At 40.7% G+C, this 12,557-nt stretch overlaps 1 protein-coding gene across 1 annotated transcript; it reads left to right on the top strand.

The window, feature by feature from the left end:
* Positions 1-4,691: 4,691 nt before the first annotated feature.
* RERGL (RERG like) lies at positions 4,692-12,096 on the top strand. The gene is made up of 5 exons (XM_027699716.1): positions 4,692-4,744; positions 4,849-4,905; positions 7,246-7,319; positions 9,265-9,413; positions 10,560-12,096. The coding sequence occupies exons 1-5, from the start codon at positions 4,693-4,695 to the stop codon at positions 10,840-10,842; spliced, it is 615 nt and encodes a 204-aa protein (XP_027555517.1). The 5' UTR covers position 4,692; the 3' UTR covers positions 10,843-12,096.
* The last annotated feature ends 461 nt before the right edge of the window (positions 12,097-12,557 follow it).

Below are 12,557 nucleotides of genomic sequence, written 5' to 3'. Positions count from 1 at the left end.
GGCCAGTCCCTTCATAGTTATACATTCAAAAGATAATCTGGGTCCCAAAGTTGTGTAGAACAGATGTCAAACAAATAGATTGTTTAGAAACTGAAAATCAACTTGACATTTTAACTTGCAGTCATGTGGTATTGGTGTGGGCCTTAATCAACCCAAAATACACTGTTTACCAAGAAACACACAAGTCTTTTTAAAGAGTCTCACCATATTTTTCATGCTAGAAAGATATGATGATATCTTATAGATATAGAAAGATATTATAACATGATTCATGCTATAAATGCTTAAGCCTAAATGCCTCAGTTTTCATTCCCACAATACTGACCATATACTATTCCCACTAGATCATGAGGTCTCCAAACTTTCTTCCTGTCACACTGTCCCTACTCCTAAGGGTTATCAGCTCAGAGTCATATTATGAGTCTGCAAAATCTTTCATGATACCATGGGGGATAGGCAGTTTCAGAGAAATCTGTAAGGAGCTACGAAGTTTTGTTTTGCACATCCAATGGGACTTTTTTTTGTGTACTAACAGTACTTTCTCATAGATCAAATCTGTAATTTCTGCTAAAAAAATCCCAAACACTTTCCCATGGCCAGCAAGATAAAATTTCAATCACTTATAGCAACCTACCTCTGAGAGCAGTTTACCATTTTTAGGAGGAAAATGGCAGTTTTGATCTATTTACACCACATAAAGACAGCAGATGGGATTATGCTCTGTCATGTCTTCTTTCCATCATGAATAATACCTTTGAGTATTCCACTGAGGAATGTATCCATGTCTATAGATGATGAAAATATCACATTCAGCTGAAAATCCTGTTGTTCTAGTTTTGTTAGTTTTGTTGTGGTTTTAGACATCTACTTGGCCAGTTCATGTGCTATGGAAGCAGTCGGAGTAGCAGATGTAAAATTTAAAGCACTCCACCTGAAGGTATGGTGGAAAGTGGGTTTTAAAAGACAGATCTTACCTGGAAGACATTACTCCATAAGCCAGAAGGGGACTAATTCTGCAGGGATACAAACCTCAGCAAGTTATAGAAATCCTGTACCATACAGAGCAGGCACTTGCTTCAGCCAGTGGTTCCTAATTGTGCTTTTTGGATTGAAGCATTGTTGTTGTTCACAGTACAACAGTTATATACTCTCAATTCCATCCTCTTTTCAGCAGCCAAGCTGCATGAAAAAGGTTAAAATGGAAAGTAAATGTTTTTCTGATGTTCAGAAGCAGTTTTGACTCTCAGAGGTCTTGGCATCAGGCCATAGATGTCCCAATCTACAGAACTGGGAATGAAATGCAAAGTGACCACATTTGATCAATGATCTGCAAAATTCTGAAAACTATTAGCTTAAACAATTCAAAATCAATCATCTACCACATTCACTTAAAAGGGAATTTTATCTGGTTAATCATTTATTTCCATCGTATCTATTAGAAGTCCACTGCTTTCACAGCAGAGCTTCACACGTAAACAAAAGTTTACTCACTTGCTGCTTGAGCAGCACAGAGTTGACTCATTTTTGACCACCAGATCTGAACTCACACATAAACTTCTGCTCCCTAGATAGATGAACTGTTTTGTATGCACCTCTACCCTTGCAGGGACATTTGCACCCTTGGGTAATGAGGGTAAAACCATTCCAGAACAGATTTGGCACTGGAAGGAACTGAAAGTGGCAATTGTACAAGTTGCAGGTAAGGACAGTCAACACTAAAATAAAACAAGAGGCTGAGGCAATTTAAAGAGGCATTACTACTATATCTACCACAAACTGTTATATAAATGCCAAACCTAGGCAAATAATCCATAAAAAATCATATGCTTAATTTGCATCATTTCTTCTAATACATGAAATGTTCCTTCAGGCTTAATGAGAATCAAAACATTTCAGTAAGCTGATCAACAAAAGTGTTCATTGCAACTTGAAATGTCAAAAATGGCATTGCTTAGAGAGGTAAGCAACTTTTGCTGTTATGTTTTGTGGGGGTGTTGATTTAAAAGAAATTTGAGATGTGCCCTCCGTATGGGAAGAAATTAAAAAGTATCTCGTGCATACACTTGCAAAATGGAAATGCAGCAGTAATAGAAGAAAATGGACAGAAAAGTTTATGAATAAGAATAAAATTAAATTATTTAGAGTGGATGTTCAGGAGTTCCTTACATTATAAATTTTCTCAATTGCATTTAGTTCTGGGAAGGGAGGGAGAAAGACAGTCTTTCAGAAAAAAAACATTCACATTATTTAATTTTCAATTAAAGCTTAATTTCTCTAGTGCTTTAAGTTATATGCATACTGAATACATACAACAAACCATCTCAGTCTCCTTAATGAACTTTTTTGTACAACTAAAAGAAATAAAAGTGCCAGGCAGTATATTCTTTAACATGTGCAACCCCCCAATTTGGTTATCACATCTGCTGTCTAGGTGAGGAAATGCTCATATGGTTAAGTCCATGTAGTGGGAACAGGAGAGCTGGATTCTATTTTTCCCTTTGCAGAGGGTATAAAATAAAGAGTTTGGACAATTCACATCCCAAATACAACATTCTGTTTCCTAAAACACCTGCATGAAGAGCTGTGCTGGCCCGCCGTGCCACAGGGGCAGGAGCGAGTGCCAGGAAGGACTACAACAAGCCAAGGTTGCCATAAAGGAACAAAAGAGTAAGAACAAACCAGGGAGAAGAAAAAGCCATCCTGAGGAGTGCATCTTGAGCCCACTTCAGACGAGTTATCCTCTGTTTTCCTGTACCATGGATCATTATAACTGCCTTAATCAGCCTTTCCATGGCATAGTCATAAACTGCACATACTTCAACAGGAAATAAAGAACATTCCTGAGCTGTGAGACAGCTGTGTTGAAACCTCACACTTCTTAAAAGAAACTTCAGAACCATTTATTTAAATCATCTGCAAAAAAGCTGCATCATTGATAACGCACGCACATGGATAAGCAGGTTTAGACTTTCCTCTTGCAGTGGTTTCAATGTATATGAAACAGCAAAATACTAAATCGTGCCAGTTACACCAAACTGACTCCAGCCTAGTGATCTCAGCATCCTGCTATTTCAAAAACAAATGTTAAAATAACCAAAGGTCAGACTAAAGTTCTTTTAGATATTAACTTTTGTCTTGTGAGCGAGCAATAGCAGAACAGGATAAGGAGGAATGGCTTCAAACTGAAAGAGGGTAGGTTTAGATTAGATATTAGGAAAAAAATGTTTACTGTGGGGGTGGTGAGGCACTGGGACAGGTTCCCGAAAGAAGCAGTGGATGGCCCATCCCTGGAAGTGTTCAAGGCCAGGCTGAGTGGGGCTGGCAACTAGATCTAGTGAAAGGTGTCCCTGTCTATGGCAGGGAGATGGAACAAGATGATCTGTAAAGTCCCTTTCAATACAAACCATTCTATGATTCTATAAAAAAAAAAAAAACAGATAAAGCAAACTAGAGGTATCCCCTGCTCACACCTCCAGCCATTAGCAACTTTTCAGTCAGGGACTTTGGAGTCAAACTGCATCTGCCTGTTTATTCTTACATATGTTTTCCTCCACTAAGCATTTCCTTCAGCTGTAACAAATACCTTGTCTGTCTATTTTCTTGAGCTCATGTAAATCTGTCGTACCTGTAATACCTCCTAGAAAGCAAACTGAAGCAGTGCTTTATTGAATGATTTATACGATGCACAAGAGTTCCATCAGAACAGGGTAAAAATATCAGAATAAATAAATATATTCAAGTTATATAAACAAAGTAAAATAATCATGAACACAGTAAGTATTCAAGTGTAACAAGGATCTTAAAGCAATCTGTTGTTCACCAGCGGACTAACTAAACCTTTGCTCACAAGTATTTTATGCATGTTCAGAAATAAATAGCCATTAGAAGGACCTTTAGGAGCCTCAAAATGAAGAGGCACAGTAGACTCATGGTGTCTTTCTGGCAGGGTTAGCCTTCTCTACCTCGCTTCCACGTTATATTTTCTTGTTTCACAGACACTTTATATGCCTCAGCTAAACAGCACACAACTCAGAACTTTAAATTTAAATTCAACAAAAACAATCATAGGCATAAAAAGGCAGGCCTGCAAAAGTTTTTGCAAGATCAGAGGTTTAGTGAGTGACAAGTTTTGAAACTCAGGGCGGAGAACACCAGACAAGCTCAGAACACTCATTTTTAGCAAGTTATGCCAGAAAGCACTTAAAATTAAAAACCAATTCCTTCGGCTTGTTCACTTTCACACTCCTGGTACAAAATAGTGACAGCCTGCAAACAAAAATAAACAAACAACCCCGGCAGCTGGAGAACGTCTTCTCCTTTTCTCTTTCCTTTTTCTTTTTTAGTTCCCCCCCTCTTCTTTCCCCTTTTCCCTCCAGTTCCTAACCGCACTGAGGGGAGGAGGAGAAGGAGGCGAGGGACTCGCCAGCCTGCCTGGGAAGGCCGGCAGGAAGACGACAGCAGGGGACGAGCCGGAGGGACTTGACGAGGAGGAGGAGGAAGAGGAGGAGGAGGAGGAGGAAGGCGCTTCTCGGAGAAGCTGAAAAACACTTCCCCCCCACAGAGAGCTGTGGCTTCCTCGTCGCCGGCGGGGCGGGGGAGCGGGCAGGAGGTGGGATGCTGGGCGGGATGCGGGGCGGTGTCGCCGCAGGCACTTTAAAGCCGCGGAGGCGGCGGGCGCGGCGTGGCGGCGGCATGGCCGAGGTGAAGGTGGCCGTGCTGGGCGGGAGCGGGGCCGGCAAGTCGGGTAAGGGGGAAACCCAGGGAGCCCCCGGCCTTGGCCGTACCTCGGGTTTGGTGCAGGGGGGCGGCGCGATTCCGCTAAACCTGGCGTGTGCTTCCCTCCCTTAGCGCTGACCGTGCGGTTCCTGACCCGGCGGTTCATCGGGGAATACGCGTCCAACGCCGGTGAGCGCCGCGGGACGGAGGGAGGGAAGGAAGATGGGAGGGTAGGAGTGTTGGGAGGGCGACCCGGGGTGGGATCCTCTCGGGGTTCCCCCGGGGAGCGCAAGACGCGGCGCTTCGAGCGCTTATTTGATCGGGAAATCGGGTAAAAGCGCGGTTTCGCAGAACTTTTCGGGAAGATTTAAGTTTCCGCTCGGTTATCAGCGATAGGTTCTGACTAAGTGTAAGCTCTGAGGAGGATGTCTGTGCAGGGATCGCCCCGAACCGGGGAAGGGAGGATAACCGGACTGCGAGTGGGAAGTGAGGGTGGGTTATAGTCAGCTCAGTCAGAGAGGAGGTGAAGAAAAGAGACAGACTAGGTTAAAAAAACAAACAAACCCACCCCCAAACCTGTTCTATTGAATATCTGCTCTTCGGCTCCAGAGGAGAGGTGGAACAGATTGTTTATCGGGCACTGGTGGTGAATCAAAGCATAATGCGAAACCCCCAGCGAAGCAGGAATGCGCTGGTTGGATTGCTTTGTGGAAAGTCTCGCTGCACTGAGGACAGAATGTCACATTCGTGCCAGAACTAATACACTGATCTTTAAGACACTTCTGAGGTCTTGGGAGGTGGCAAAGCAGGACTCGAACTTTCACATCCCGAGTAGAAATACTGTTTAACTGATAAACAAACAACTTCGGAAGTGTGCTACCACCCCAGCTGATGGGCATGAGAAGTCCCAGAACTTAACATGTCAGAGAGATTGCCATCTGCCTCACTTTCCCTGCTGAAGTGGAGTCTTTCCACATTTTTTTTCATGGGGATCAGAGGAGCTTCCAGTGATCCATAGATAAAAAAGAAATTAGAAGTACTAAACTGAATTGCGTTAAATATATCAAAATTAATTTATTACGAAGGGAGAGTTACAGTTGTATATACATGCTCTACCAATACTTGTTATAATACAAACACAGACTGAAAAGATAGTTTGTGTCCTAGCTGGCTGATCTGGGTCTGAGCTGTCACATGGAAGTTGAATAGTGCTCTCTGTGCTCCATGTGTGTGCCAAGCCACCTGCAACTAAAACCAGGTTTCCCTGTTCTGAGCCTCCAGAACAGAAGTGTCAGAACATTTTCATTTGTTAACAAGTGTTTGTTGGAGGACACGTTCAGCACTATTTCTAGAAAGGAGGAAGGGGGAGGGAAGTGGGAATAGGGGTGGTAAAGATCATGCCACTGTTAGTGGAGTCAAAACATTAACTAAAATTTTGTTTAATTATGGAAACAACCATAATTAAACAAATTAAAGGCTGCAGATTTTATTTTCTGAGGTGCTTGGGACTGATAGTTCATCATCAGATGAACTCTTACGATAGGCATGGAGAATGCTTAAGATTAACATGGTCCTGAGCTGAAGATGCTGAGTTCCAGAGATCATAGATCTAGCCCTCATTACACAGTTTTAGGTGGATTTTCTGTAGGGCAAATACCAGTTCATGTCTCTGTAGTTCAGAAACTGAGAAGTTATACTGCAGAAAGCCTGTTGACAACTAACTCAATGAACACAATCTGGTCACACTTGCTTAGAACAGCCTGCTAATGAAAAGAGTAGTGATGATCTGTCTGCAATAGTGTTCCCAGTGTTGCTGGTGGAGAGTCCTAAATCTGAGAACTGACACTACAGAAATATTTTTGGACTAGATCCTAAGGACATGATCCTGTAAATACTGTAGGTCTAATGCTGCCTTGTATGAGAACTCTTAAAGCACCAGGTATCATGGTAAATAAACAGTATTGCTCAATAATGGCTTTTGTGCAGAATCAGAACTACAGATAGTCTGGCTGACTACTTGCATAATCTTGAGCCTTAGTATCAAGCAGAGTGATCATGAACATTTAGCTGATTCTGAGCATTGTGTATCCCCTTTCCCTCCATTTTAGAAGGGAGGTCTGAAAGTATTCATTATACCAAAACTTTGATGGAAGCACTAAATTGAAATGGTGTTGGTCTGCCTAAGGGGTTGGTTGTTGCAAAATGAAATATGTTTCTTTCCAATGTATGTTCAAAAAAAAGAAAAAGAAAACAGCCAATCAACAACACTACAAAAACCCCCACACCAACAAAATAATTGTTAAAAAAAAATCAAACAAAAAACCTCCTCTAACCCTGAAAACCTCAACAAAGCCAACCCTCCCCTCATCTGCAAAAGAAACAAATCACAGACAAAACCCCTTGAAAAACCAACCAAACCAAAGAGTACTCATGTAATCCTCAGTATTATCTAATGTCAGCATTGCTACCTTTTCACTGTCATCCCAAGTCACTAACACTGATTTTCTTTGGATACTGTCTATCTTTCAGAATGCATCTACACTAAACACTTGTGCCTGGATGGGAGGCAGATACACCTGGAAATTTATGACCCTTGTTCACAGGTAAGAATTGGTGGGAGGGGGCAAAGAAAGGCTGTTCTTCATTCTATCTGTGTATATGGTAAAAAGGGTTGAGGGGTTACAAACTTCTTGTCTTCTGTTGGAATTTGTCCTTGCTGGTTTTCTTTTAAAGACTGACATTTTATAGTTGCTGTGGCTCAGACCTGCTGAGTACTTTCCAGTTTCATGGAAGAGGCCCTTCATTGTTTAGATTTTTTGTAAATGCCTTTTCATTTTGGAGTATTGCTAACAGAAATAACTTTTACCACTTTTGCCTTACTTAGGTAGATACAGAGATAAGTTATTGGATTACATGCAGTTTTCTCAAATACCCTAAATGGACAAAATTTTACATAGCTTATAGTTTATAAAGCAATCAGTTTACTAAATGTCTGCAGAAATGGTCAAAGTAGACATTGCTGCTCCTCTCGCTAGCGCACTCTGAGCTGTCTTGTACTAGTTTTTACTGAGGAACAAGGCCTAACTTTAGCTGTTTGCTGCTTTATTCCCAACTTCTTAGTGCCTGCACAGGAGTAGGTAACAGGCAGAGGCAGTATTGCTTTTCTCTGACAGGACTAGATGGGTTTTGGAGGTCCTGTATCCCATGAGAGATGGGGAAGAAAAACAGGTCCCAAGAGGAGACCAGAATGGGGAAGGAAGAGGAGCCATTTTTGTTTCTGCTTCCTGAAATCTTTCTGCTCTCTTAGGTTTTCCTCTAGTAGCTGAATTCCTGTTGTACAAAGCTCACTGTCCCTTCATCCATCTCAGAAACACACACATGTCACCACATGTGACACACACACATGTCACCATTCCCACCCCTAAATGTGCTGCACAGTCCCCACAGCACTAAAAAACCTGTTGTATTAAAGATGCTGAAGTCTTCAGACAGTTCTGGAAACTCATTTCATCTTTCTCATGCATCCCCTTTCACTGCCACCTTTCAGTTACCATCCCTCAGTATAAGTTACAGCCTTCCCAGTTCAGATGTTAATGTTTCTACAGAGCTGCCCTAAGACTGAGCCAATCAAGGCAACCAGGTTGGGATGTCAGTGGAGAATATACATTGCAAATAGCAAAGTACTAAACTAGTGAGGGACCAACTTTAACAGTCCTCAGTTTACTATTCAAAGTGGGTTTTCCACAGAGCAGAAGTCAATTTTTAATCTTTATTTTTTTCCTGATCAGCTTCCAGTATTTCATCTATTTTGGATCACATGGTTTTGCTAGCTGCAGCCAAATCATCTATGGGGATAAGCTAATTTAAAATAGTTTTGGAATTACATTCCTTTGCTTAATGGGACAGTTTGCAGCTGTTGCTTTCTGGAAATCAGAAGTGCAACAGTTTCTTGCGGTGAAGGGACCCAAGGATTGGTATAACCCCATTGCCACTAGAGCAGCTTTTGTCACTAGTTTGTTTTAAACTCAACTGCAGATTGATGGGAGATTTTTTCTAGCTGTCTCTAGAAATTTATCCTCTGAGTAGTGTTTCAAACTTGAACAATTCAGTGAAGAAACAAAGCAAATGAAGAAACAAAGCAAATGAAGAAACCAAAGAAAGTCATTAAACTTAGTGTAGTCAGAATATTAGAAACACTCAAACCAGAGCTATAACCAGAAAATGCGCAAATATAAATGTTTCCTGTATGTTTCTTTCACATGTAACCCTGCAGAATATTCAGCATAAGCAGTGGCTGTACAGGTTATGGAATTTTACTGTTTAAAAAAAGCATATGTTTTTCATAATTTGTTGGTAATCTAAAATGCTATCTTTATTGATATTAGGTTTTTGGAGCAGTATTCACTTGAATTTGATAATAGTACCTAGACCTATTAAATATCTTTTGCAATAAAAGATACAGCATTCTCACGTTCATGGTGACGAAGAAAAGGCTCTGATGTGACAACAGTAACATTCTTTTTGCATGTGAATTTGAACTTCTTTCAGCCACAGCGGGGGAAACTCTCCCTCACAGACGAGCTCCACTGGGCTGATGGATTTATCATTGTTTATGACATCAGTGACAGAGCATCGTTTGCGTTTGCAAAAGCATTGCTGTACAGGATCCGAGAGTCTCACATAGGAGTTTGTAAAAAGTAAGTGGCATTATTTTTTTTCCCCTCAGCAAACATAATAAAGAGCTGAGAACGTTTCTGTGAGCTGTAGGCATCCTAGTGGCAATTAAAATCCAGCAGCATCCAAGTGACATAATGCAATGCCAACAACAAGGTACCTGGGGGTAAAATGTGTGGCAAATTGCAATCTATTTCACTGTATCCTATGCCAAGTACATTAGGACTTTTGTTCTTCTTTCTTACAGAACTGCTATTTAAATAATTGCCATAAATCTATCTGCTGTGATTTGCATGGCTATAAAGTCAGCAGTCAGTCTGTGCTTTTACTCTCCCACTTGATTACCGATGGAGATGCACCTATGTGGGGGTTGAAGGAAGCATTTCCCAACATATATAAGTCTAATACCATGAATGTCTCCTAAACTGCATTTAGCGGTGACACTGACATTATTTGTGCACACGGGTAACCATGTGGTAAAAAACAAACTATTTTCAAAAAGAACCACGTGGTAAGAAACAAACTACTTTCAAAAAGAACCACCCAAATTGCAAGTCTGAGTACGTGTGGTGGTGTGTATTTCTGCATCTGTCAGCTGAGGTGCTTTCTAAACAAATGAGAGTGAAATCCCTTTCCTATATCTGGAGAGGAGTGAAAAGCCAAAACACTTTCCTCTCTATTTTACTGCTGAACTTTCTTAATTAAGGTTTCTCTGAAAGGAAAAATTTTATCAGAGCTTGGAATTAGGTTTCCTGTGTTTTCTTCTGAGTTATGCCACTGACACTTGATATATCTCTTGGACTCTATTCTGTTACCTAAAAATGGAGATAATGATCAGCTTGCTTCTTCATGAAGTCCAGGTGCTGACAATATATTCAGCAGTATAGAGGATGAAAAACAGCAGTGGATTAAAAATACATTAATTCATTGAGTAGAGGAACAAAAATGAAAATAGATAGAGAATCTGGAAAATCCTTTGACTGTGGCAAAGGGAAAACCAGAACTCTGGCAGAGTTAGGGAGCTGGTTGGTTCTTTTGGATTTTTTTTTTTTTTTTGCAATGCCTGTTCTCTTGAACATACAGACTTTTCATACACACTGAATATAGCACAGCATACAGCACAGTATTGTGATACATCTTTTCTCTAATTGGAACCTTTTTGATTTCAGAATGGTCGAGTCATCTGTATTTTTGGTTGGTAATAAACAGGATTTATGCCACATGAGGGAAGTTGGCTGGGATGAAGGACAGAAGCTGGCAATGGATAACAAGTGCCAATTCTGTGAACTGTCTGCAGCAGAACATTGTCAGGAAGTTGTGGCGATGTTCACAAAAGTCCTGAGGAATATCACTTCAAATTTCAAAGTGAAGGAAAAGAGACGACCAAGTGGATCAAAGTCAATGGCCAAGTTAATCAACAATGTGTTTGGAAAGAGAAGGAAATCTGTGTAAAAGATGGTTAGTCTTGAAGTAGGAACAAGCTGAAATAATGGAGCAGAGGCAGCTCTTGGGATTCAGTGAATTTCCTCCAAAGGTTGGTATCTGGAGGAGTAAGACAGTAGAAGCCAAAGGTGGGAGATAGTATGGTCAAGTGAATGGTCTAGACCTAGAAGACCTGACCTTCTGTTTCAAGTCCTACTCCAGATTTACTGTGTTTAGGACTGTGCCACTTAAACCCTAAGCTGCTCCAGAAGAGAGTTTGATTCTGTATTTATTCAACACCGACATGGTCTTGGGTAGAGCTTCTAGGTGCAACTGAAGTATAAACAGTTATCCCACAGAATCACTTATTTGGAAAAGATCATTGAGTCCAAACATTAACCTGACACTGCCAAATCCACCACTAAACCACGTCCTTAAGTGTTCTATAATTTCCAATAAACTCAGCCTTACTGACCAAAGTCTTACTTCAGAATTCTGAGAAGTAGTTGGGTTTTTTGTGCAAGAACATTTGCGCTAAAGAAAAGCAAAATGCTGTAGCTGCATGTGATAATGTATTTGTATTTCACTGAAGGAAGGACGGCTTAGAGCCTTGTGTGCCTAATACCTACTGAAAGTCTTATGAATTAAATGCTTGGTCACCATCTACAGAAGTTATTTACCTGCAAAGCTGCCTTGCAGAGGAACCAGAAGTAGGAAAGCAGATATATAAAGCAGTATTGTCTCCTGTTTTGGTATCTTTTTTTTTTCCTTCATGAGTGATGAAAGAAAGTAGAGAAGGTTGGAAAGTGTGGGAACTGAAATGTTAGTGAAATGTTAGTCAGTGAACATTGGACTGTCTTGGCAAGGTCGTTATTTAGTGAAATAATTTTACAGCCAGGGACAGCATAAGACCAGGGCTGATCCCTTTCATAGCACAGTTTTTGTGAGCTTTAACAAAATTTCATTACCCGTAAGGTGGATGTGGCTGTTCGGTTTTAGATGGGAACAGAAGCTTGGAAAGCACGTGGACTGGTAAAGAGCACGAGTTTTTTAGGATGTCTGCCTGGATTTAAAGGTCAGCCTGCTGGTAAGACCTGTGCTCACACAGAGTGTTTTTCCTAAGGACTGATGTCTTTACAACTAGTCATCACTGTGGTATTGAAATGCCACTAAGCACTATGTTAGCTACGCTTTTCAAATGTGGATATTAAACATCAGATGGGTCCAAATGTGTTGTCAGTTGACATTCAGAGCTCTTACTGTAGTCAACTAAATAAGGGCTTAGCCCAGCATGTTTGAAAGTGCTGTGCTCATACAGAAATTATGGAAAGGAAGAGAAGTGATCTGAAGGTGAATTATTGCCTCCTGCCCATTCCAGGGGACAGCTAGGATTCAGTCTTTGAAAGTTGCTGAGTTGAAGCCTACCTCTGCTCTGAAATTTTACCTGCATTGAAACGAGTAAGATTACTTTGATTTTTGAGTATTTACCCCCATAAGATGGCATAAGAAAGCTATATAATCTTAGCATCACTGTTGTAAAATAACACTAAAGTATGTTTTAATAAGTTTTGACAATGGTACTTTTTATTTCACTTGTTGTAAGACTACAAATACAAATATTGGAATATAGTTCTCAGTTGGCAGGCACAGGGTTGCTCTATTTTTATACAGATGCTGCTCTGCAGTATCAGGAGCAGTGTATTTAACTGTATTGTCCATATCTATGAAACTGAACTTGAAAACTA

Source organism: Neopelma chrysocephalum, unplaced genomic scaffold (assembly GCF_003984885.1).
Source record: "Neopelma chrysocephalum unplaced genomic scaffold, ASM398488v2 Primary Assembly neopelma1_139, whole genome shotgun sequence".
Taxonomy (NCBI): Eukaryota; Metazoa; Chordata; class Aves; order Passeriformes; family Pipridae; genus Neopelma; species Neopelma chrysocephalum.
This window is presented reverse-complemented; position numbering and strand designations above follow the sequence as displayed.

Excerpts from the sequence above, each read along its gene's own strand:
- RERGL (XM_027699716.1), top strand. The coding sequence starts at position 4,693 with ATGGCCGAGGTGAAGGTGGCCGTGCTGGGCGGGAGCGGGGCCGGCAAG. Across the intron at positions 4,906-7,245 it reads GGAATACGCGTCCAACGCCG|AATGCATCTACACTAAACAC; the intron begins GTGAGCGCCGCG and ends TCTATCTTTCAG. Across the intron at positions 7,320-9,264 it reads TTTATGACCCTTGTTCACAG|CCACAGCGGGGGAAACTCTC; the intron begins GTAAGAATTGGT and ends AACTTCTTTCAG.